The 27,150-nt window shown below is 45.1% G+C and overlaps 1 protein-coding gene across 2 annotated transcripts in view; it reads right to left on the bottom strand.

The window, feature by feature from the left end:
• The window catches only part of PITPNM2 (phosphatidylinositol transfer protein membrane associated 2), a 126,102-nt gene that overhangs the window by 24,063 nt on the left and 74,889 nt on the right, over positions 1-27,150 (bottom strand). For both annotated transcript variants that reach the window (XM_027689602.1, XM_027689603.1), the window contains 11 exons: positions 25,874-26,088; positions 24,556-24,677; positions 22,711-22,944; positions 16,214-16,537; positions 13,260-13,355; positions 9,980-10,084; positions 9,045-9,115; positions 6,111-6,355; positions 5,320-5,509; positions 4,135-4,254; positions 3,568-3,779 (listed from right to left, as the gene is read on the bottom strand). In XM_027689602.1, the coding sequence (XP_027545403.1) occupies positions 3,568-3,779; positions 4,135-4,254; positions 5,320-5,509; positions 6,111-6,355; positions 9,045-9,115; positions 9,980-10,084; positions 13,260-13,355; positions 16,214-16,537; positions 22,711-22,944; positions 24,556-24,677; positions 25,874-26,088 (1,934 nt within the window). The remainder of the gene's footprint in view (positions 1-3,567; positions 3,780-4,134; positions 4,255-5,319; positions 5,510-6,110; positions 6,356-9,044; positions 9,116-9,979; positions 10,085-13,259; positions 13,356-16,213; positions 16,538-22,710; positions 22,945-24,555; positions 24,678-25,873; positions 26,089-27,150) is intronic.

Genomic DNA, 27,150 nt, shown 5'->3' on the forward strand with positions numbered 1-27,150 from the left:
GGTTTAACACAGAGATTTAAATTCACATTTCCCCTGGACACTCAGAAGAAGCAGCAGGAGCTCTTAGATGGATCTGGGAATCCACCCCCACGCTAGGGAGAGTTGCTTCTTTGCAATCTAGATGTGGAATTGTGAAAGGACAGGTGTGTAACACCAATAACCCGTTCGCAAAGCAGTTTCTGAGACTCCTCTGTTACCACCCAAAGCACTAAGCTGCAATTTCCTTTGCTCTCCAGGTTGTGCAGATTCTGATGGCAGCCACACTGGGTTATCTCATTGTAATTAGAAGCAGGGAGTTGAAGACAGAGTAGCAGCAGTGCCTTAACAGGGCATTTGCAAACACTTCAAAAAACATCAGAACAGGTTCTATAAAATATGTAGGGTAAATGGATATCACAACAGTTGGGTTGGATAAAAGGTTTACTGGCCCGGAATCAGGACTGACACAAATCCAACAAATCTCCTGCCAGCTCTGTGGCCCCAAGTGGTGAGCTGCACTTGCTATGTCCTCACATGCAACAGCACTTGCTCATCAAGGCCATTTCTGAGGGCAGGGACACCCCAGCTCTGCTCTGCTCACAGGAACTGGGCTGTTCCCTCCCCACCATCCCCAGCACCGGAGCGGTTGCTCACACACATCCTCTGGGACAGCCAGTCAGGCAGCGAGCAGCTGGAAAAGCTCACACTTTTGGGAAGAAACCCAGGTTTCACCCAGACTTTGCTTTCCTGCTACAGCAAATAACACATCATCCCAGAGACAGCTCCTCTGCTGAACGCCATTCCCAAGGGATGCTGAAGCGCCGTCTGCTCCTGCTGCGCTGTCATGTATCCTCTGGAGCTGCACACAGGCACATGCACGGCTCTCCCACTTCCCAACCACAGGGAGATGATAAGCTCGCTTATGACAGACACACAGATCACGGGAAGTCAAAACAGTGATGTCAAAAGCGAGAGGAACAGGGGGTTACAGCAGTGACAGCGAAAATGAGCATGTTCCCGTTTCTGGGATGCAAACGAGCTTCCCTGAGATGGCAGTGCCGAGAGGCACAACGCTCAAACACGGCTAAAACAAGCCACCTTCAGTGGAGCTTAAATTACTTTTGCTAACAAGACTGCAACGCAGCAAGTTTGCTGTGTGTGAGGAATGCAAAGTCACTTAGAACACGGTCAGGTTTGCAGAAGACAAGGCAACAGCAACGGGATTCCAACAAAGGCACAAAGGAAAGACTACTCTGATGGCAAACGTGTTATGGCAGGATGGGTACAAGGTGTCTTTGTTGTATCCCACCCGGCTTCCCACAGCATCTCTTCCCGAGGAAGGGAAGAATGAAAGCACTTACAGCACTGAGCAATTTGGAGAGTTCTCTCCTTTTGCTGCGAACTTGATAGTCTTTTCAGCAATCAAAAGAAATGAGAGCCAAGGGGAACTCAGAATCTGTCATGCTCCAAACAACCTACAGTGCCCTGTTCTCCCTTTAAAAAGCAGCAGATGTACTGTGTGCATTAATTAAACAAGAGCTTATGGATTTCAGAAGCAAATCAACTCATTTACAATAATACAAGTACAGCACAGCCAGAAATAATGTAGTTGTGCAGAAGGACTGAATTTAAAAATAAATGTGTGATTGTAATCTCCAGATGCTGCTCTGGCTTGCTGGGCATTATCCCAGAGAAGTGGGTAGGTCTGATACATGAATAAAAATGAGTGTCTTTGGCACAGGCTGGAATCTGCAGTGGGCACGGACAGAAAGGTCCCTGTGTGCCAGGCTGCCCGTCTGCCGAGCCCATTAGGGGAACTTGGCTCTGTTCTGCCAATCTCCTGCCCGAAGCCACGTCACATCAGGGCTTGGGTTTTGTATGGGAAAAATCATTCCTTGGTGACAGAGGCTGACAGAGTTTTCTGCTGAGGAAGGTGCTGCTCTGTACCGATGGCTGTGAGCACAAGGTCCAGGACTGGTGTGGGACATGCAGGAGGGGATGAGGTGAATCCCTGCTTCCCAGCCTTCCCTGCACCAGGGAGAGAGCTCATACAGCAGCTTCAACCTGCCCCTTTCCCTGAGGGAATCCTGCTCTTGAGCTCCGGGAAGAGACTAATTTTAAACCGAAGGTCTAAAAGGAGATTTAAAAAGATTTAAATCTCTAAAGAAGTACAGATGCACCAATCCATCAGCCCACTGAATACTGACAGCTCTTGCCAGGGACCCACAAGTACTTCATATTGGGAGCAGGCACAATCCTTCAGAGATGGAACACGAAGGATCAGCACAAAGCAATTTGGAAAATAAAACTGTGCAATCCATTATCCATGTCAGGCCCAGCACTTATTCTAAAATAGGTGTAAAACTGCATCAAGACGCCAGCTCGCTTCCATTAACTGAGTCTGTGCCCCTGAGGTCAATAACAAGGAGGAGAATGAGCACATTTTTGCACGACTCATATTTTCTCCTGTAGTACAGGAGGCTGTTTTGAGGAGGTAAGACCAAGAGCCTGTTTGCCTCTCATTAACCTGCTGGAAATATCCAGGAAGCTTATTGTGGTTTTTGTAAATGCAGCTGTCTTTCCGAATATTGTATCTGTGTGCACCAACAACATTCACTTTGATACCTTCTCTCTCCTATAAATCATTTACAAAAGGCCCCTGACACGGCAGGACAACATGAATTCCTGTGCTGAAACATTGATTCCAAGTAGTGAAGGAGGGGGAAAAATGCAGGAGAAGCCTCCAGCTCAGCACAAGGAAAAATGAGCAGCCTTGGACACAGCTGCAATGCAGGCAGTGTGTTCCTGTGGGGGGACATTGCTCCCCAATTCCTGGGATGTGGGGGAAGAGGGATTAAGAGGATATTTATTGCAGTTCCTACAGGCCTGCTGGAGGAAAAAAGTCTGGGCTGTCCAGTTCCACAGGTCGAAGAAGATGATTCAGTCAGAAAAATCCTCTGGGCTTACAGAAGTAATCCCTGAAGGACTGGTGGCCATGGAAAGGCTGCTATTAAAATTCCATCGGTTATGTTAACGGATACATTTCTGAAGGTCCATTTGAAGAAGCTTAGGAATGTGATATCAGGGGCGTCAACAGCTGAGTAACAAATTTGAAACACGTCCTTGGTGCAATGGAGCAGCCCTGGCAGGGGACAGAATAGCTCAAAATCAGGCTTCAGAGATGCTTTAAAATTAATCCAACGCTGGATTCCCAGTTCTGCTTCACCGACTCCGCTCGCACGATTTCCACATTTGCTTTATGACCCCCATCCCACACTCACAGCACAGCAAAGAAGCAGCTCCCTGACAGCCTTGGCTGTCACACAACAGCACGAAGGGCTTCGTGCCATTGCATTATGGATGCAGTAAAGAAGCTGGATTCTCTCAGTGCTACTCAGCAAGAAAGCTGTTAATTTTTTTGCATATACAACACACTGGAATCAATACCCCTCTAATCTAAATTAAATTAAATGTTTTTCTCCACCTTGCTTATCGCAGGATGACAGAGCAACACTCAGGCTTCGCAGATGCAGCAGCCTCAGCTCCAGAATATTGCTGGTTCTGTTCCTTCCACGTCTTAAATCTTACCTTGAGAGAAAGGCTTGATGCTGCTTTATCGTGTCCAGTTCATAGGTTGATGAATCACTCCTTTTCCGTGGCAGCTGCTTCTTTGGATCTTCTCCGTTGCTACGAGGAATATCAATGTTGCTCCTGCTGAGGTGTCTGCTGGCTTCCAGATTAGAGCCACTGGAACAATAGCTGTTGTTCACCGTTATTCCAGGAGACAGAAGGTCCGTATCCTGGGATTTGAAATATATGGATTTGGCACTCTAACAGCTGAATCAGGAATAGACTCACACTACAACCTTCTCCTTCCACCCTCCTTTCCCCATCTACCCCAAGATCCAGTTGAGGACAATACAGTACCTCAGGCCAAACCACCTTCTGAGGGTGTGGGTGTTGCTTCCCACCAGAGGGTGAAACATCCCTGTTCAGAGCAAATGCACCCAAACTGTGACACATATGCACACATTTGCCATTGGTAAGGAATTGAGTCTTTGTTTTTTCGGGAGAAGATCCTTACTAAAAGCAGGAGCCATGGAGGTGCTCTGGCCAGCAGACCTGTTCCCAGTAGCCACTGGGAGCCAGCATTACCTGGACACTCACAACGCTTCCTCGCCGGCTGCTGTTCTGGCTCTCGGACACGGTCTGACTGCTGTAGCATAAGGCATCAAATCCCAGGATTCCTCCAACACAGTCCCCTACCAAGCAGACCTAAGAAAGGCAACAAAAGCAGGAGAGGAGAGGGGGGAGAAATAAAAAAGAAATAAAAGAAAAGCACCCCTTGACTTCAGCTCCAAGCTGACAGGTAAATGGATGCTGGATTACACCTACGCAAGCTGGAGTAACAGAATGCCCAGTGCTTTCATCAGGAAAACTACTCAGTCAATGAACATCCATCAGAGCCTGCAGACTCCCAGTATCTCACACAGCTGATGTTTCCTGGCTGTCCCCACCAGCCAACTGGAACACAGGGAGAGCAACACAGCGCCCTGATCCCACAGCTTACTCCAGCCTCAGGAAAACAAAGCTGAATTCCTCCCTTGCCAGCTGTCTGTGCTACTTTAGGGAAGCTTCCCTGTGCTTCTGCCCATCAGTATCCCGAGAGGTAACAATGTCCTGCTTCCGAGGGTACTGAGCAGACAGGCACAGTAAAGCACCACTGGGTAGCAGAGGGTTGGCTGGGTCCTGGGTACAACACTGGTTGGGAAGAAGCTCAGGGTGGATAAATCGCACCACAGCAGAGGAATGTGACAGCCAGTCCAATGTCTCTGCCCTCGTGGGGCTGGAAAGTCCCTTTGCTCAGAGGTGGGAAGCTCAGTCATGGTCTTTTACGGGGTGCAGCAGCTGCACAGCCTCAAAAAATAAACCCACTGCTGTGACAGCTCCAGCACGAGCTGCTGAAGGTCCATTCAGGACAGGAATGCTTAAACAGCCTTGGTTTGCAACGGAGAAGAGACCCTGTGTTTAGTAACAAAAGTAGCATTCCTGCTTCAGAAAGGTGTGTCACGCTGAAAATTGATTAACTTCACAGCTTTGTAGCTCCATTTCTGAACACAAACTCAGGCTTTGCTTTGAATCCCAAAGGTTCAAGACAGAACGTAAGCAATAATCTCTCTCTCAGAAAGAAAGAAATGGAAAGCACAACACTTTCCTATTGCAGCTCAGCACTGTCATGTTTCCATCCCTCCTGAGAGATTAATGGCAAAGAGAGTTTCAGAAGGAAATTGCTTCTCTTGCTGTTCCCCTCACTGTGTTCATAAACAGCCCCTGGCTCACCTGGCCATTGAATGACGTGCCCTCCTGGGATCTGATGAACTCACTGTAGGCCTGGTTGGCTCTGACAATGACTGTGGCCACTGCTTCTTGGTACTGAGGGGAGGATGTTGCCAACAGAGGGAGTGCAGCGAGGGGAATGTGATCCTGGCTGTTGGACAGGCAGCCTTCATCATAACTGTATGGGCTGAGGCTGGAAAGGGCAAGAGACATTGGAGATACTCAGCCTAACATAAAAGGTGGGGAAAACAATTTGCAGACAGTACAGTCAGTGTTGTGGTTCATTAAAAAAAAAAGCCTCAAGACAGAAAGGCCATTTATTCCTCTGTGAATGAGTGAGAGCTTAATAAATCTTTCCCTCCCATCAAACGTAAATCTTCAAGGACAACATACTTACACTGGCAGAACAACCCTCAGACAAGGAATTAAATCCTTAGTATTTATTGGATTAATTAGAATAAATCAATCTCAGAACTTGTGCTGCATGATTCCTGTATTCACTGCAGCACAGTATGAAATCGAGACTGAATGCCTTGCTGGTACATTAATAAGTGCATCCTCAAAGCATGGTCAGAGCTTTCCATAACACATGCAGAACATTTTAGGGAAATGAATAAAACAAACTGCCCCCCATTGATAAAAAAAGAAAAAGAAAAAAAAAACAACCAAAAATAAAACAAACAAAAAAAAAAGGAAAAAAAACCCAAAACAAACAAACAAACAAAAAAACAACAACCAAAAACAAGAGTGAAATTGTAGATGTGTCTTTTCATGACAAAGTAGCATCAATTTACCTGGACACCAGGGAAAATGCTTCGGAGCAGATGGCTGGGCAGGGGACAAGCTTGATGGCAATGTGGCCAAGAGCAGCTGGGTAATGCACCCTCATCACTGTGTCAAACACTGTCGTGATGGTGTTGACATCCCCTTGCTTGGAGCTCTGGTCACCACTTCCTGAGTCCAAGATGTTCCCTCCATGGAGGACCAAGAGGAGGACGTGGATTTTACTTGGTTGCATTAATGGCTGCACCGATTCATCCTAGGTGGGGATGGAGGAGAGCACAGGGGAAAGGCTCATTTTGCAAAGAGTTTTGACTTGCACTTAATTTATGGCAAAGGCCATTAGATACACCTGAATACAACACCTGAGGACCTGACTACTCCTTCCAGGTCTCTTATCCTACACGTGTCCATGCACAAATCCACACACAGCCTCAGTGCAACTGACTGTCTCAAGCAGAAGGAATGCTGGAAATTAAAAAAAAACTGCATAAAATTGTATCCAGGTAAAACATGGCAGGAGTAAAGACATTACTTGTGTGCATCAGGGTGGAAAAGTACAGAATTAAGAGATGGGTGTTGCTTTCTGTGGGGTGCTGAGCTCAGCTGCAGCCGTTGGCAGTGAAACACATTCAGCAAAACTAACGAATGAGACAAAAAGGTCAGCAAGTGGCAAGTTACTGAGAAAAGTTGTAGGAAGACCAGTCATTGCATGTTTGCCTACAACAGAAGTTATAAATAAGACTTCATATTTGCTTAAACTGGTGCAAAAGAAGAACTGGAAATAAAAAACTCCATGACCCCGTAACCCAAGGACCGGCCAACATCTGGCTGGGATGCAAGAACTCAGGGAAGGATTTTAACTTGGCTGTTCAGGTCACTTTGCTTACTGTGCTGAACCAATTCCCTGCCTAAACAGACAGGCTGCAGCTTGGGGGAAGGAGGGAACTGTATCCAGAGTATCATTAAAACTGTATTCAGGGTTATCATTAAATGACCTGCCAGACCAGCTGTAAACCCAATCCTGATGCCCCAGGAGCAGGTACAAGAGCATCCATTTGACATATTATAACACAACGGAGCAGTAACTATTTTTAATATCTATTTGCTAACAGGGCTTTCAGTGTTTACAGCTCCCATACAGACTCAAATCCTCCATGCCACACTGAGATATGTGCAAACACTCCTGTGCCTCACCCCTGTGCTCACAGAGACAGCATCTGAGAACATCCTGAGCAACTCCCTGTTGAGGCAGAGAAATAGCCACTGGGAGGGGGTGCAGAAGGGGTGGAGGGCAGCAGTATTTTCATTTGGCAATTTCTTCTAATTTTAGCATTTTTAGTCCCCTGTTGTCCTTTGAGCAGTGACTGAGTCCCTCACAGTCCCTGCTGGTGGGAGGAAAGCATGCCCAGGCACACATTAGCAACCTAACAACGAGCTTACATTTTTACCAGATAATGTTAAAGCATGTCTTAATACACAGCCCACCAGAAGTACTAAAATTCACATCCAAATCTGTAATAAAGATTTTCCAGACCTCCTGCATAAGAATGGCCATTAATTATTCAGCACCATTCCACTGTATTAATGCCTGCTCTTAAAACCTCCTCTGATTCCAGTTTTCAGTGCCTGCACAGTGAACTTTGTACCTGGCTGGAGGCACGGGAGGAGCTCTCCCAGCATCTCAGCACCTCTTCTGCTTCCAGACAAACTGCTCTAAGTGCTCATTTTGAAACAACATGAGTCACCAGGCTCAGGGCACGCAGAAGTTTATCAGCAGTCATTTGGAGGCACCTTTCCCTTTCAGTTCATTAACCTCTGTCCTTGAAGGGAATGAGGAACTGCTGATTAGTTGATGGGTGGAGGTGACTATTTAGAACTTCCTTGTAAGACCTGGAGCCTCTTAAGATACCCTGAACCACCTTATGGTGAGGAAGCTCTTAACCTGAAAAATCACTGCAATGGTGGCATCGGAATTTCATACCATTTTAGCAGACAGCTTGTGAACAACTACAAATAACTGTCTTTTTCATCTCACTTTGAAGTCTGTTCTTTCCCTAAAATGAAGGCAGAAATGGGAGGGGGTTGAGTTTGTACAGCCCTCTGGGGAAGACAAGTTCTCCACACTACCTTGAGCTCCAAGAGAAATTTTAGGGCTGTGACTTGCTTATCTTGAGGCAGCCAGAGCTGTTGCCATCCCAGCCACCCACTCTCCCCGTGGCCCTTGAGCTCTCAATCTCTTATGGAAAAGCCAAATCACCATGAACTTAGAGCCTGGCACAGAGAGTAATTTCAAAACCATGCTCATGGTCTTTGAGGGACCACTTAGACATAATGTAGGCACTCTGCAAATAAGCAACACCACCTCTGCAGCACTGACAGGCAGATGGTTCACGGGCAAGACAAGTACCGCTGCTCCTGGATGTCTCACCAAGACTCTGAATTACAGAAGCCTGAATATGCAAGTCTAGAAAGCTGGGGTGGATGGGAGTGTTGTTATTTATTATTTTACTCAAGCACTGACACAGGCTGTGCTGTAACTGGTTTCCAAACAAGACCCTGAGCAGCTCCACGTCGTCGTAGGCTGCAGCCAAGTGATGCCCCCTGCCCCTTGGTGCTGCAGGAACATATTCTCCCACTCCCATTACCATCCAGCATTACCTCTACACAGCAGTGCCTCGGGCTACACTTATCCCCACAGGATTAGTAGTTTTTTCCAGCTGGATACCTGATGCTGCCTGCAAACTACAGAGAATTGTCTACATGATGTTCAAAAGGTGGGTGAAATAGTCCCTTAAATCTGAAGCACACGGGTGCCAGTGCAGCTCAGCGACACACGGAGACAAAATGTCACTCACAGAAAAGAGTTTGAAACGTTTACCCCGTTTATCCCACACAGACATATGCCAGCAACAAAGGATCTCATTCCAAAAAAACAAAGCACTTACTTCGATGATGCTGAGCCTCTCCACGCTGGAGCCAACGTGGTACTCTGCTGATGTCTCGTGGTACAAGTCACCTGGAAGCAGAGGTGTAAAATGTCAGCGCTGCAAGATTCTCTTTGGCAGAGACACTCCTCCATAAAGACACTGTTTGTTCCAATGCCTCTCAGCCTCTTCTGCCTCACATCTCCTTCATTATTTCACCAAACTGCCCTCTCCCTCCCTCTTGCCTCCTTCCACCTGAGAAGCCTGGGCAATGCTGGGTCATTTATTTTCCAGCAATTTCTCCTAACCTTGGTGAGAGCTGAAGACATTAGTGAGCTCTTCTCTCATTACAGCGATCCAGTATTGCTGCTTTATTATGCATGGCAACAATGGGAAATCCCTGCACAATTGTCAGAAATGACTGGTTTGTTGAAAAAGAAAAGGAATTGTTTGAACTGTGCTGGGGAGCAGAAATCTGATGTGTTCCTATGTCTGCGCCTACACAGACTGACTTTGTACCAGTGTCATCTTCCACCGTGCTGCCACATGAATCCCTCCAGCTGAGGAGCTGCAGCTTCCTTTCACCATTTCATAATGATGAGCAGAAAATAAAACTGAGGCAGATATACAGTCAAGAACAAAGGATGGAGCAAAAGGAAAGAAGAGTCAGGAGAAATTCAAGTCATTCAAGACAGAGCTGGAATATTTCATCATTATACAAGAGAATCCTGACTGTCACACAAAGGAGCCAACGAGGAAAATAAAAGAGAATCAAGAGCTATCCCAGCTCCCACTGAGCAATTCTTTTTCAGCAGCACTGGGCAGTCATTTTTATGCTCTGCCTCAGCTTTTGTGAGATGAGGATAACAAGTTTTACCTTGGTCAGAATGTGGCTGTAACAATTGCCTGGAAATACTGTAAAATAGCACATGCAGTTTGTACTTAAAAAAAATTACCCTGGACATCATCGCATTCGGGGGTTTCAATTTTATCCATCAGGTCATTGGAACTCCATTTGGTTATTTCTTTCGGGAACATTTCCTCATTGTCAGACAGGTCCTCTTTAAAAAACAGATTTTTTTGAGAGTCACACACACAAAAATATGTACACAGACAACAGCACAGAACAGAGTTTTAAATAAAACTAAGGCCCCATAACTCTATGTTACCTATAAACATTTGGATGGCTTAAGTCATAATAAACCACAATACTTTACCAGCTTTTGTTACATAGAAACCAAATCATCTTCTGAAAAGTAAACAAAATGTTTTAGTTGCATGTGTCTAACAAACAGAACTCCTAAAGCATGGAAAAAGTAACATGAGTTTTTAATGCTACCATCTCAGGTACCAAGTTTGACCTTTTTCTTGCCAGTCTTTCTGATGGTGCTAAAGCAGCCAGAATGCTCCTGTACAGGACAAAGCAAGGTTTGCCACTGGGATCCTCCCAGACCTGTTTGAGAGCTCTGGGATGTCTTTGGGGGAAGCAGGGACAATGATCACTGTTGTTAATAGGACCAAACACCTAAAAAGGCAGGAGCAATAAAGGAAATGTGAACTCCCCAGGCTGATTTGCTCAGGAGATGAGACTTGTTTGATCACACTGAGTACACATATCTGCAATTTTCCCCCTACTTCAGGGTCTTTTCAATCCCCTGGCTCAGTTCAACTATAGTTGATAAAGAATAAGGGTCCTAAAAATATTATGTTCCCAGAAGTGTAATTAAAATGACAGTGTAATACAAAGGAGACACTCATCTTTCTCTTTTCCTTTTTTCCATTGAGGATGTATCTTTTACTGTTACGAAGGTTAAGTGCTTTCTAATTTATTTATTGTTCTGTGCTTAGTATTTCTTTCCTGAAAATTTTGAGCTTGTAAATTTAATAAAGAGTTATAAATGTAATAACACCAGTAATTACAGATGTCTTGCAGATCTAAAAGCTGTAATCTTCAGAGTCCCAGACTAGGATTTCCCATTTATTACTGCTGTACAGTTACTAAAATAATTAGTTTTAAAAATCCTACAACGAGGAACCAAAAGATTATGAAATATACTCATCTTTTCAGGAAATCTGAGTAATAGCTTAAAAACCAAATTATATGAAGGGGATTTAGTGCAGATCCAAGCAAAGGCTGATTATTTTTAGGAGTTTCTATTTCAACTTTGACCGTAAAAAGAGAGCAACCTGGAAATTTTGCATCAGCATGCCATTTCCTTTTTCAGCTATGGAAAAAATCGGAGTAAATCCCAATTTCCCTGCACAAGGGAGTGTGGAGCTACCTGTCCAGAGCAAGTGGAAAGACTCACGTGCTGGCAGAGAATTAAGAGGACAATTGTACTCAAAGCTCCTCCAGCAACTTCATCTAAATATTAAACTTAATTCTTTGAGAGGTTTAATTACAGCCCTTACTGCTGCTCAAGTGATCCCTGAATGGGATATTATTCCCATTATTAGCATTTATTACAGGATAGATATTCGATATTACTGCACTTGTCACTATCTTTACCAGAGTGCACCAGTGAATGAGGGTGAGTGGGAAGCTGGAGACAAGGAATCTTCTCGGGCTCGGGTTACGCCCACTGCACTGTGAGGAAATGTGTGTTTGGGAAGCACTTCTGAGGAACCCTGCTCGGTGTTGACTCACATCCTGATCCGTGCCAGTTCCCATGGCACCGACCCCGCAGGATGAGCTGCAAGCGGAGCTTCATCCCTGTTCTCAGAGCTGGAGCTGGGACGTGTCATCTGCAGGCCAAGGGGCACCAAGAGATCCCTCCCAGGGACAGGGCTGTGTTCAACTGCACACACATCAAGGCTTTGATTCCTAAACCAAAATCCCACCAGATTTGGGCATGCTTTTCAGCCCAACTGTGTGGATTGCAGGGGACAAACTGTACGTACACAGAGACTCGCTGTTGCAGGATAGGAGCTGCTTCTACACTTAGCAAGCTCCTAGAAGTATTGCAACAAAGGTGCACAAGGCTCATTTTTGTTAATTCCCCCTCCCAGGCCTGTTAGGAGCATGCCAGGGATTCCCTGGGGCCCTGGATCCCAGGCAGAACCATCTCCATCTCAATTCTATTACTGAGTAATTAAAGAGGCAAAAAGCAGCGGGTAGCAAGGATGCCGTTTCCATGCCTCACTCCTCTTCTCTTGCACGTATATTGCTACAATTAATCCCTTGCATACTTTGTGTAAATACTACATAAGTTAATAAATAGAGACATTTAAACTAAGTTGGCCCTTCTCCTTCCAGGCAAGAGATACACGTTCATCCCCTGACTTACACGTGTCCCAACCATTTCAGCTGCTACTGTACAAGTCATTACACTAACATGCCATTTCCCACTGCAGACTTTGAGATCCGTGCCTAAATACTGACAGGAGAGCTCTTCTGGAACACAATACTATCAATTTTTGGAGACTGAACTTTAGCTGAATATCAGCGAAATTGAGCTTTACAAAACTGGGGCGTCATTCTTCTAACAACTGCATTTCACAGAAAGGTCACCAACTTCATCAGCACATATTGCACATCTCACTTCCATCAGACAAGCTGGGAGAAGAGTCCATCTGTTGTCAGTAGAGATGGAGCCCTTCATGCTTAAATTTGCATTAAGTACCACATACAAAAAGAGTGCAGTGGAACAAAGCTTCTCCACGCACACATGCACAGAGCAAAAAAAATAACAGCTTTCTCTTAATACAGGTAATCAAAATTACTTTGAGGAGTCTGGAATCAACACTGATTAATTCTGGCACCTGAAGTACCTCACTGCATTCACTACTGTATTTCTTGGAACATGAGAATAAGGAGTTAATAAAGGCAAATTTGGGTTTCTTCAGGTCCAGACAGGACAATTAATCACACCTCTTACTGATTAAAAAACAAATTAGAAAAATAATCAGTCACAGTGAATCATTAGGACACACCCACAGCGCAGTTACTATTGTGGATTTTACCCACACTCATTTGCACAAAATAAAATACAGCTCCAAGGGCTAAGACTGTTCAAGATCTCTTCAAACAGATCAGAATCTGAAATGTTGCTGTGTTAAATGTAAGAGTCTGCTGGGTGATGCTGGAAGAAGCTGCACCGTGTCGTGGTGAGAAAGGAAAAGACTTCAAAGCAGAAAGTCTCGCTTCCTTCCCTGCTCACCCCCCACCCTCATGCCTTCCGCTCCCTTACCCCACCATTTCAGGGGAGAAACGATGGTGATTGAGGCTCCACGTACCATGTGCATCAAAGAATTCATCATCTGAGCTGTCATCTGAATCCCTGGCAATGCTCTGCATCCTCCACTCGGAGATACTATGGCGCGAGGGACTTGCTGGAAAAAACAGAAAAGCCTGATGCGATACGCTACAGCGGCAACACGGAGAGTTCCCAACATGATCTTTGCTGGAGGGAGAATCATGTGTTCTCTATGAAAATTCCCTGCTGCAATATTAAAAACCCTAAACCCCGATGATGCTGGTGTGATGTCAGTGTACCGCTTTACAGATCCTGTCTGTTTACTGTTGTTGGAACCTGCCAGCAAGATGCTACATTAAAGCAAGCTGCTGCTTGGATCACTCTTCTGCTATTTTGAATGGCAGCTATTTATAATTGTTAGTAGGACGTGTAAAATCAGCTGGGTTTTAAAGTTTGCAATTAGGAAGGAAGCAGGCTGATTGGAGGCTTTCTCTGTGCCTCTCATCAGCACACAGACCGTGCCTCTGCTTCGCTAACTTTCGGGTGGGTAGCTAAGCAGAGCAGCCTGGAGAGAAATAATCTGTTTTCTGGAAGGAAATTGCTTCCACACAAATTGGATTAGAGATCTATTTAAACTTTAAACTTGAATGATTTAAACAACATGCCATGCAGCTACTTCATCGGGAGCTGTCGGAGCACGGTCCTGACAGAGCGAGGAGAAACCCAACAGTCCTTTGGGTGCTGTTTGCCCTCCTGTTCTCACACCTACCTGCTCCCTTTCACTTTCCCCTCCAGAGTTCCCTGTGCCAAATATAATCATATTATGGCTTTTTTCTTGTATTTTTTTCAGATATAATTTAGCAACAATCCAGCCTGAGCTCTTCTGGGCTGAACTTGTCATAGATCAGCCGCCTGCTCAAGGGAGCATTGCCCAGAGAACGATGAGAGAGAGGGTTTCTCCCCTCGTGCCTGTCACGCAGTGCACACAAAGCACTTGCAGCAGCCACCTAACCCAGCAAAAACCTGAGGAGACTGACAAATTCTCATTTAGCATATGCAAGACACTGAAACGCTCCGGTGACTGTGACAGCTGCACGAGCACTTTCACGCTATTGTTCCAACAGCGTTAAATATACAAGTAAAATTCTTCTAATTTTTTATCTGGTTGTCAGATGGAAAGAGGAGGGAGACCCTCTGCAGAGTCATCTAATTGCAGCTCAGCAGCCCCCAGCACCCACCGCCCACCTCTCGGGGAGCAGCAAGGAGGAGGCTGGCAGAGCAGAGCTAATTCACGCCGGAGTGACGTCAAGGCACTCGCATAATAGTTGCTAAAAATAGAGCATATAATAACATATGGAATGGTGACAAGGGTCCTGCTATCAGAAGTCTCACTCGGGTGGTAGGGAAAGGACTGAGATCTTTGGGAGAAAAGGCATTTTTTTCAGCTGGAGGTGGCGGCACATCGCGACAGCCCTCCTTGCTTCCATATGGTAATATACTGCCAGCATGGAGGAGGATTAAAATATCTGCCTGACGTACTTCCCAGCACATCACAATTAATTTCTTTCATTACTTTTTCTTGTAAAAGCCGAGACATTCTGCAGTTGAAAAGAAATTCATGCTTTGCTCCCAGTGAAAACCTTCTAGTGAAATCCTGAGAGGCCTGAAAACTCCAGCTCCCAGCGAACACGGCAGTAGTGGAAGAGGGGGTTTGTACAAAGAACATAATGGGAGATGGGTGCATCAATATAAAATCCTGGTGCAGGCAAAGTAGCCAGCATTTTTATCTTTATGCAGTGATTTATGAAGCATCTGGTAGGTTCTTCCCTGGGGCTCACTCGAGTGAGTCATCGCAAGGTAAAACTACTGCTCCTCTCTCACTCACCCCGTGATGAAATCAGTGATGGAGTGGGAAATAAAAATGGAGACTCAACTCACAATATTTAGTGCATATGAGAGAAGGAGAAGCTTCACTCACTCAAATGTTCCCTTCCACCGTCACTGAAGAAATTCTGCCCCTCAGGGTTTTCAGAAAAATCAAGACTTTCGTTTTTCCCTCTTGCAGTGAGAGCTGCTATAACCCTGTTAACCAGCTGTGCTTGACTAAAAGGAGAGAGAATTGCTGAGGGTTCAAACCTTCTGGCTGTAACTCACTGGGGATTCACCCCTTTGTACGGAACGGTCTGAGGAAGGGAAGAGTTTAGTACAGCAAAACAAGGTGACTGCCAAGGGAGAGGGGAGGGACAAAATCCAGGGCTCAAAGGAGTCCTTGCAGGGCATCCACAAGGGAGCTTTAACATCAAAAACCTGAAATCTTCCTGAATGGTGCTTCAAAGGGAATATAACTGTGATCCATGGTCCCACTTAATCCCAGGGTGAGGTGTCATCTCCAAACAGCTACTGCACATCATCACCAGAGGAAAGCAGCAGCCCCCACCTGCCTTTTGGGGTTCCTGCCTCAATCTCCCCAGTAGCTGAAGAGGTGCTTTGCTGTGTGAGCCTCACTGCAGCACCCATGGAGCCAAACACCCTTCTGAAGTGAACAAATAACCCTGGCCAAGGAGCACTGTGACACAGTGTACCTGCTGTGATACAGCAGACAAGCAGATATATCCAGGGAGCACCACTGAAGGGTCTCGTGGCTCATGGGTAGCAAGAACTCTCTCTCTCTGCACTGCTGGCTGTCTTCTGACACTCCACACTGCCAGCCAGCTCCTGCCTGCTCCTCTGTAGTGTTTTCATAGTTTCTCTGCTTTTGACATTGGCAAGAACTCTGCCACGTGACACTGAGTCACAGTTATGGGATGACATTCTCAAACCCAAAACAAGCCACCTGAGAAGACTGAGCCTGTGACATCAGCAGAAAAGGCCTCTGAGTTAACAGCACCCACAGGAGAAAAACACATTGTCCCAAAGGTACCTGACACAAGGAGACACGGTCTGACCTCCCCAAAGCCCAACCTCCACACAGTTCAGAAGAGCAAGTCATCTTACCTCCTCTCTTTGAAGACCGTGAGGACTTGGAAGAGGTTGACCATTGCTTGGTGAGCGACCTCCCAGAGGCTGGTTCACTGTTGGCAGCAGAATCCTCCGTGTCAGCAGGTGAAACTGTGTTGGCTTCTACTTCCTTCTCCCCGGGAGTGTCTTTGACACCGTGCTGCTCAGGGTCACTTTCACCGCAGAACTGGGCCATCTTCTGAGCCAGCATCAGCTGGGCCTCCTTCTCCAGCCGCCGGATGTCCTCGATGGTGAGCCCGTACCACTCGTCCTGCCAGCACCACGCCTGGCGGTGGGCTCGCACCATCACCTTCCGCAGGCCTGCAAAGCCAAACACCCCCGTCACCAGGGCTACAAATGGCAGGATTTAACATGTTCCCTTCCCAAAACCTCAGGACACCGTGGCCAGGATATTACAGTGACATCAAACCCGCAACGCTGCAGTGAAGGACCTTCACATAGTCAGGGTGGCAACTCGGTCACTTTGTGTGCTTTATCTCCTAAATTCTTGCTAACCAACCATGCACTGAGAAATTAGCCAAACCTTCTGTGACTGTTTTTAACCAGGGAAGGGATTTCCTAATTCTGGATTAAGGACTTTGTCCTCCTGTGAGTGCCTGCTCTACCAAGGAGGAGCCACACACAGACTGCAATTGCAACCCCCCTCAATTTCTGGCAAGTTGTAACATTTAGATTCAACCTTTAAAGGCAAGTATGTTCACAGACAAAAAAAAAAAAAAGCCAGCATCGACAACAAAAACTCACTGATGTTTTTTTTTAATCCAGAAGAGTTTCAAGTCATTCCTTGATGAACACTACACAGCCCACCGCAATTGTTACATGACAGAAGCACATCCCACACCAGCAGTGCCAAGCCTAAAACCTTTCTTTTACTTGGAAACCTGGTTTCTGCACTTGATTTCTACATATCAGTGAAACAGCATTACAAATATGAGCTTCTGAGATAATGGGATAGAAAGCAAAGTAAAGGAGAGAATAAAGATGCTTTATTTTGCAGATACCATCTGTCTTCTGCTGTAGGAGAGAAACTGAGCAGGCAAAGCCAATTTAAAATATTTCAATGAATCACATATCTGAAAGGAAGAAATGCCTCAGTATCAACACACAATGCACCTAACCAGGCAACAGATACTTTCCTCAAGAGTTAGACTCACTGGTCAACATCACAATACCACAGAGACTTTTAAAACATTATAGTCACTTAGGATTTTCACTGATACTATTCCTTAAAAGCTCACAACAGGTCAAAGCTCCAAACTGTTATTTTTTGTAGCACACAGCAGTAATGGTGCTTTAAAAGCTTCTGTAAATACTGACCAACTGATCTTCAGGAGCCCTTCTGAAAATAAATACTCAGTTAATATTGTCCCTCCTTTAATTACCGGGAAACTGAGGCAGAGATGGGCTGAAGGACATGTCAAAAGCAGCAGTGGGATTTTTTGTCAGTGGGATTACGGTATTACAAGATAGGGAGCAATCAACGAGCTACCTTGAAACCATTTAGGTTTTGGGAGCTGCAGATCAAGCTCCCTAAACACCACCATGAGGAAACACGTCCCTCATAAGCCACCCTCCACCTCCAGGAGCATGGCCAAAGTGGGATGGTCCCACTGTATGCAGGGTTTCTGAGGTGTTTCCAGCAACATCTGCTTCACTGTTGTACAAAAAAACTTAGATCTCATTACTGTCACAGTTTCTATGATGTTCAGCCTAAATATCCCTTTTGTTTTCAGCAATCACTTCTTTTGGTTTTTTTTTTTTTTGTTTTGTTTGATGCATTTTTTTAAACAAACAAAGAGCATATTTTTATGTTTATCTCCTTCCAGGTCTGAGCACTTTATTGTCTGCTCTGCTCTTTGGTCAGTTCTTAATGCCACCAGCCCTCCCAAGCCATCAGGAGGAAATGGCTTCTGAGATCAGCACTAATGTCATGGACCAGCGAAACCTGAACTTCATTTGCACAGTAAGATTAAATTTATCAATATTTGATGCATTTCTCTGCCTGACTTTCAGAAGGGAGCTCCCTGTGGGAGAGGGAAGTATGAGCCAGCAGACTGCAACCTTCTGGGGGCAGAACAAGCAACTTAATTGTCTTCAGACTTAGTCGAGATTCAGAGTTATTTCTCATATCAGATTACTTTTTGCAGAACTACAGGAGGATGTTTTAGCCTCTTCATCTCCTGTTATGATTGACAACCAGCAGAGCTTAATGACAAAGATTAAACTCCCATCACACCCACACTGAAAGCCAAGGGAACATTTCTCTCCCTCTAATTCCCTAACACCACAACCATCCTTTGGACTTCCACATCCAAGATGTCCACTTCTGCCTTGCTTGGAACACCTTCAAAACAGACTGTGATCAGACACAGAAGTGAATGTCCCCCTTGCTCTCATCCCAAGGCTTCCTCCGTTCCAGGGCTCAGCAGGCTCCGCTCATGCTCCCGGATTCAGCCTTGATCTGTCAGTGCACCAACTCCTCAGAAATTCTCTGTGTAGAGGCACAGATGCCACCAACCACATACCTGTGTTTTATTGGACTAACATCACAGGGAACATGAAAACCACTTGAGGGTAAAGAAAAAGTCTCTTGAAGTTCCTCTCTGCCTCCTCAAATCTCAAAAAAATCACCTGCACTGCTTCCTGCCAACCCACAGACCTCCCCGTGTGCCCTGCTCACACTGCTTTGATTAGACATCCCAAATCATCCTTCCTTAAAACCTTGTTCCTTTGAAAATAGGATGGCACTACAGGGCTTCACAGCTGTTGTGCCTCTTCCCCTCCAGGTTAGTTATGAAGTCAAAAAGACAGATTACTTTCCCAGCCTCTGGCCTTCACTGGGATGTGCCATTTCTCTTCCTTAAACACAGGGAGAAAACCTGGAGGAGAATGAGGCTGTGTAGGTACAAAAGAAATGGAAAAATAAAAGTTATGGCTTGGAGAGAAAGTCTTCAGTGTTAGGGAAGAGAACTTGAGCAGCTCCTCCGTGCACAGCAGTGAGAATATCACTGATTTCCTGTTCAGCCTCAGCTGCAGCCTTCCAGCAGGCAGGAGGGACACAGGGGACACACCGAGGGCCCCACACAGCTACAGGAGTTCAGGAACCAGCTACTAATGACTGACCTCACTTGTCCAGACACTGCTTCCCTCCCTGTGCAATGGAAAAAATCAAGTCTTAAAGCATTTTTGCATTTTTGTAGCTTTAAAAAAAAAAAAAGCAAACAAACAAGAAAACCACACATGCACAAACATTCACATGCAGACTGATTTCAGAGTACCCGTCACTGTACATTGATTTAATTATAACATTTCCCACTGCTCTGTGGAGAGAGATCATCTGTGAAGAGTTGAGCAGGGTGCAAACATGTAAATCACTTGGCTTTCAGCTCACCACCTCAGAAGCTGGTTGCAAACATGAGGTGTTGACTCTTGTAAATGATTTGTGGTGTTGAACTTCATCATACAAAAGGAAGTGCAAATGACCATGAGACAAGCCAGGACAGAGAGGAGTCTTCATCTGAATTTAAAAAGCTTTGGTCTGTAGTTCTGGGTTTGCTTTTCAACATGAAGTAAAAATAGTAAATGTAACAAAAACTCAATGCAAAAAAACCCTCAAATAAATCAGAAAACTCACCAACAAATCCTGCTCCAAACCACCTCAATATCCGTATAAAGCAACTGTTCAGATGTCCATTGATTCTGTACCCAGTGGCAACATCCCAAAGCATTTTATAACACACTTTCACAGTTTCCTGGCAGCAAGTAAAGGATGCCTGATTTTCCCTGTGCAACACCATTTCCCTGACAGTCACAACAGATCCCATAACCTTGTCAGTAGGTTCTGGTTGTCTGAAAGTACCCCATCAAAGGCCACCTGCAGTTACCTCCTTGCTTCCCTGCCCTCTCTTGCTCAGACCCATCACAAAGAAAAGTCTGTAGTCACATCCACATTATTCCAACTGCAACCTGCCTCCCCTTGGAGAGATAAAACTCTACCTTTGGGCTCCAACAGGCAGTGGATGACCTTAGTCATTCGAGTGCTTTAGTGAAGCAAAAGTTCTGCAAAAGTACTTTCTAAAACCACTTCATCACTGTGCAGCAATTTGGGCATATTTAGCCTAAGACACAGTGGCTTAGACAAAGCTCCAGTTACTGGGATGGAACACACTTTGCCACAGTATATAATTAATAACCCATACACAGTCAACACACTTGTTTAACAACAAAAGACTCAGAGCCCACGTGCACCATTAGGAAGCAAGTGGGAGCAGAACATTATGCAGTGCCAGTCCAATTAAACTTAAAATCTATGGGAAAGGAGTAAAAAAGCATACAAATATTACAGCCAAGTAGACTAATAGCCCACAATCACAATTTTAGTCTGTGTCTTAGGCTGTCAAAGCACTGAGTAACTGTCCAATTAGTCATAGGAAAGAATGGCTGCTGCACTCAGTGCGACTGAGAACGTTTCAACACCATCCCCCAGAGTTACTCCCTCTGTGCTCAGCAGCCTTTCCACATTGTACAATCCATCCATCACTTACCTCAGACCTGTTCTTTTTTCAACCCATTCTCTAATTTTAGTTTGCACCACTAAGTACTGCTCCCCTCCTCGGGCAGAGTTTGGATCCTGCTGTTTGCTTCTGCCTCTGTTCTCCTGCCGACTTGGTGACCCCACACAGAGCTGGTTGATTCTCCAAGAAATAAATCTGCAGGGCTTGGGAACAGAGGAACCAGGAGGAAAATGCCAAGGAAGGAGGGGCTGACCCACCAGAACATCTCTGGCTCCTGCGAGCTTGGTCCACCATCAGCTGTACAATGCACAAAGGTCTCCATCTGTTTTTGGTCACCAGCTGAAAGCCCCAAACTGGGATCAGCATCTAAGCCTGGTCAGTCCTGTTGTAGCCACATCCTTCCAACTTTAACATCCTCATACCTTGCTGGCTGTGGTACAAATGCTGTGGCACTTTGCCCACTCACTGGGCAAATGGCTTCCCCATGGCAGGGGGAGGCCACACAGCTCCTGTAGATACCCAAAGCTTTTGCTTTCACTTTTCACTCACTCTACTTTGTCTTGCCTTAAAGGCTTTTCTGATTTTATGCATCTTAACCACTTTGAAAAACAGTATTTGCCATCATTATAACAGAGTGGAAAAGCTTTTGAAAGGCAGACAATGAGCTGGCTCTACTCTCTGCAAAACCTCAATCAAGAGGGAAATGGCAGGCAATCTTTCACAGAACACAAAAGAAATGTTTCTAAGGGACCACAGTTTAATCTATGCCAAACACCTCTGAACAACTAGAAGAGTCACGTGCTGCTTTTCCATTTAACAGATACAATGGAGTTGTTATTCTGCCCTCGTGTTTTCCAGCATATACTAAATTAACCCGTGTCACCGAAACGTCAAGGGAGCTCATTGCAGAGAGGCACTTGTAATACAGCCTACAGCAGGTAAAACTTCCATCTGTGGGTAAAGGAAAAGCAAAGGAGCTTTAAGAAAACAACCTGTGAGCATTCAGAGAGAGGTGAACACCATTCTCCACTGCTCTATCAGTGTTTTCCACATTAGCTCTCAGGAGCGTGATATGATTGTAAAGAGCTATAAAATTATTTATGCTACACTCAGGCACTTCATGGAAGGATTTACTCTGTACAGAAAGCAAGTACCATCCTCTTCACAGCCCTTCTTTGGCCTTCTCTTTGCTCTGCCTTTTTTTTTTTTTTTTGAGATGAAAATGCTTCTTTAACACACTCTTTAGGTTTTTCACCTCGCCATAGATCCTGTCCTTTGTGGCAAGGTTCACAAACTGTATCAGCTGCGTTACAAATTTTCTGCAAACAACAAATTACTGCCAGCATTGCCACCATTCAGTTACTACACAATCAGTTCCTCCCTAAAAGCCCTGACCTAAGAATGATGGATCCTTTAGAGCAGCACATTTACTCACAATTCAGAGCTGTCAGTGACCCACCACTGGTAACAGCACAGTGATGTGCAGGGCCCTGAACATCCCAGAGATGTATGGCCACACAGAGACCCACCAGCCCTGTCACAAGGCAGGTAGAAACTAGGGATGCTCCAGGAATAGTTTTCTGCAATCACTCAGGTCTCAGGAGTGAAGCTCATTTCTTTAGGCAGCCCTTCAGGATGGATTTTGGTCACAATAAAGAAAACTGGCAGATTTTGAAAATGATCTGGCAAATTTAACAGACAAATCCTTATCTAAAAAAAAAAAAAAGAGAGAATGCACCAGACTTGAAGCTCTTTCAGTGGGTACACGTGCTTTGGATTTGTACATACCATGATTATAAGTGATAGAATAACAGGGGTTTGTCACAGAGTCATCAGATCTGAGACTCCCTCAGACATGTCTCGGGATATGATGCATTGCACACACCTCACCTTTGTGTTCTGATTCAGAAACAACACCAAGGAGCTGACAGTGAACTTTGCAGGGTTACAAATGCTCACCAACATCGTGGATAAACCGCTCAATCTTCGACTGCATCCCCCAGTATCTGAACTCCACTTTACACAGTTTGTATGCACACATGATGGGGTATTTCCCAGGGTTGTTCTTGTACTCTTGAATCCAATCTTCTGAGAGGGGCCCTCTTTTAGTCTTCACTGATTTATACAGCTTTGGATCCTCCTCAGCTTTGTATTCATGTGGAGGGATAGGATCCTTAACAATATCAATAGGATCTACAGAAAGAGAATGAAAACAGTAAGACCTTTTCTATTGCTGGACAAAAGAAGAAAACATAATTTTTCATGAGTTATCTCTGTTTTACTAGGTACCAGAAACACTACAGCAATTTAGTTTCTTTTTACTTACACTTAAACAACTGATATTTTAATTGTTTATACACTGCTGCTGGGCAGAGATCAGCTCTGCCAGAGGAACGAGCACACACAGTTCCTGCAAACAGAGGCTTTGCTCCAAATAGATGTTTCTGCCCACAGTGGCTGCAGATCCACTCTGGCAGCTCTGTGCACTCCGTCCTTCCAGCTCCATAAAGATCTGCTGCACATTCCATCTTTCAGCTTTTCTACTATCACTCACAGTGCTCCAGTTGTCTCATCCAAGACAGTTAAAGACACCTGCCCTGCTATGGAATAGGCACTACCCACGGAATATCCATCAAATGAGGGTACTGGGAACTCCTCACCTGCTATTGTTAGACCAGATGTACTGAGGAAGGCAGAAAGCTTAAGTCCTAATTATCAATCCAACAGTGGAAAAGTGGAAACTGGGAGTGCAGTGAATGAACATATTTTAACAATCTGCAACCCCCACCCCAGAGCTCAGCAGAAGCATCTGAAGTTTGGATTGAAGGGCAGGATCGCACTTCCAAAGGAATGACAGCTCTGCTGACACCTCCCAGGGAGGCAGCATGGCTCGAGCCTGTTTGTTCAGCACTGCAAGCCTGATCAGACAGGCTCAGGAATGAGGCCAGTCTACAAAACAAAGGAGTTGAAATCATGTAACACTCCAGTGAAACTGCTCAGGGTTATAGCCCTGTCCCACACGGCTCCAGGAGCCACACAGCCTCAGGATGTCCTTTCCCAGGGCTGCCAGGACTCAGCTCCAGCTTAACACTTCTCCAGCCTCAGCAGTTCCAGAGCAAGGGATGTTTCCATCCCAGGGATGCTTCAGTCCTGCATGGCTGTCATTGCCAGCACTCTCTGTCACACAGCCGAGCCTCCGGAAAACACCATGGGCATGGACCAGGATGGAATGGCAGGACAGAGGAACTGCTACAACACTTGTCATTCTCTGCCTTTTTATGATGTTGCCTTTTGCCTTTTCTCATAAAATCCTTACATTAACTTAATCTTCTAAGCCACATGAGAAGCTGAGTATTAACCTGCATGAGGACAAGACTAAAAGGATAGGGAGCAAAAATGAAATGCACCTTCCTGCTTCAAAAGTGCAGAGAGGAATCATTTCCATATCCACAATGGAGCCTCACAAGTATACAGCAATATTTTTACAATTATACAGCAATATTTTCCTCTTCTCTGGTTATTTCTACTTATTACCCCCAAATTTATTAGATGTCTTACTCCTCTCTGGAGCTGCATAAATAAGATGGAAAAGCAGCAGCTTCAATTTACAGATGGAGGATTCAAATTATTTCCATGTGATTTACATCAAGCCTGGAAGAGAACCCAGGTGTCCTCACTTTACTTGATGTAACCCTACCCACAGTGACACCACAGGGGTGCAGGGATGGAAAGGCAGATAGGACACACCAAGCCAAAAAAAAAAAGGCAGAATGAAAGAAAAAGTAAAGGTAAAAGGCTATTTACCTAAAATAGTTTGCCTTTTTTCTGCAGCAGAAAGGTTGAACACGTTGCTATGGTCTCCTGGATCAGTTTTGTAGTACGTCTCAATATCAATAGAGAACTTCTCCACAAAAGGACACGTGTACCTGAAAGCCAGAACAACAGCTTAGAGTAAATCAGCCTCAAATCCCAGCCAGCCTTCACTCATGTTTTACCTCAGATATGCTTAAAATACCGACTGGACAGATTAAAGAGATTGTTCTTTAATAACTTCTTAAGACTGGAGCTCACCGGTTTTCAGCAAGGAGATAAATTTTGGGCCCACTATACTAAAAAGTGATGTTATGAAACACATACTAATACGACACCCTGGAAATGCTCCTGTGCAAGGAGAAAAGCAGATCTCCTGTCTGAAATCTATGGCAGAATAAAATATGGACCGGTTCTGTGCAGCACAGGTTTCCTGGTCAACTGATTGACACATGGGCATTTCAAGGGAACAGATAAAACCTGAGTGGAAGTGGACTTTAATCACTTGAAAGTCAGGCAGCTCCACTATATTCAGCCACTGGCAATGGCCCAATGGCAAACACTGACTCCCCACCTTTCCCAGGACCGATGGCACTCGGAGAGACCAGCTAAAACAGAACTAGGAAACTTTTCCAGGTTTTTGATAAAAATATCCATTAAAGCCCTTTTATTATGAAAGATGACAGCAATATCAGACTTGTAAATCTGGAAAAGTGCAAATCCTCTAAACTAGAGCAACTGGCATAAAGGCTGTTTATTCCAGGGTATCTGAAGTCCTCCCAGACAAAATCAGCTGAAATGAGGAGGTCCCAAGAGGGCTCCACAGAGCCTCTGGCTCTCTTCCCTCCTCAGGGTGAAAACCATAGGATGTAGGTTTGTTAGATTCTAGCTAAATGACAGAAAGACAGTTCCCAGAAAAGAAGCACCAAATTTATTTATATATTTATTAATATTTTTTCTTCCCCTGTAGAACAAACGAATCCTGTCTTCCTTGACAGTATTCAGTGTGACATCTGTCCCAGCACCGGGTACATTTATAACTTCCCTGAGCTAGCAGATATCTGCAATGTTAAGCAGAACATGCAGTGCAGGATACAAGACTAAAATAAAAACCATTCAAGATTTCCCACGCTTTGATGGACAAAACAGCTCAACATTTTAGAGCAACGAGCCACAAATTCTCCAGCAATGTTTGCAGTCAGCCCAGGCAACGCTCGCGCTCCGGAGATTAAACACTGCCGAAGAATTTTAGGACTTGACCCTGGTTTTTCTAAAGGATATTCCTGGGGAGGGAGGAGTGGCTCAGTTTTACCTTGTCCTTGTGTAAGGATAAGCATTCCATGATTCCTCTTCGACTCGCAGAGCTGCCTTGGGCAGTATTGAGCGGAACCAGCTGGGGATGTGCATCCCAATGTGATACACCTTGTGAGTGTACTGCCCATTGCCTCCTGGCCCATCCACGTAGGGCCTGTTCTCCAGGATCTCCACCCCGCTGCCTTCCCCACATGTCTCCTCTCTGCTCTTTTTCTGAAAGGGAAAAGTCTCACATAGTTAATATTTCCAGGCTGTTGTATGTACCAGGCTCTCAAAGCACATGGACCCCGGGGATGGTTTCTAGGACTCCTCTAAAACAGAGAACTGTAGCTGCACCCTGGCACTAAGGTTGTCAAAACCAGGGATTATAAAGGAAAAATTTAGAGACTCATCTGGCCAACACAGAGAACTGATCTATTAGAAATCTTGTGAAAATTTTGATTTGGATACTAAGTTTGAATGGAGATTTACTGACACCTCAGTTCCTGCTCCTGTAACAGGTTTACATATCACACCCCAAAACTTGGCTCCAGCTGTGAATCACCCAACAGCACAAAAATCTTTTACATCAGCAGATGGCACAGCAAAAGGGAGTTTGTTCAGCCTGGCACGTTGCTGGTGGTGTATCAGCATGAAGAATCGTACACACACTTGGCACAGCATCATCTCAGGCTGGACATGAGGAGGAACTTCTTTACTGACAGGGTGGTCAGACATTGGAAGGGGCTGCCCAGGGAGGTGGTGGAGTCCCCATCCCTGGAGGTGTTCAAGAAAGGGCTGGATGTGGCACTCAGTGCTCTGGGTCTGGGTGACAAGGGGGTGATTGGTCACAGGTTGAACTCAATGATCTTGGAGGTCTTTTCCAACCTAAATGACTGTATGATCACAGTGCTGAAGACTATTCTATGACCTAATCCCACAGGATTTGGGGGCTTGTTGCATGTGATCTGGCCTGGCAGCAGCTCTCCCAGAAGAGATTATGCTCTGCTAATTAAGATATTTAGAAGAAACAACCCAAGTTTGCCAGAATGCACATTGCACCCCTTGGCAGCCTCCAAATTTGGGCTTATCTGTTGGATTGTCCTTCACTGAGAAACCTGGCAAAAATTCCTTCAATTAAAAAAATACTAATTTCAGTGCTTCTAAGAAGAGCTAGAGGCAAACCAAATATTTATTAATTTCTAACACACTTCAGCAGATTGGATGATGTATAACCTTCATCATTTCCAAACAACAGATTCATACTGTTAGCATTTTGAGTTCATTGTTTGTATT

Source organism: Neopelma chrysocephalum, unplaced genomic scaffold (genome assembly GCF_003984885.1).
Source record: "Neopelma chrysocephalum unplaced genomic scaffold, ASM398488v2 Primary Assembly neopelma1_77, whole genome shotgun sequence".
Classification (NCBI taxonomy): domain Eukaryota; kingdom Metazoa; phylum Chordata; class Aves; order Passeriformes; family Pipridae; genus Neopelma; species Neopelma chrysocephalum.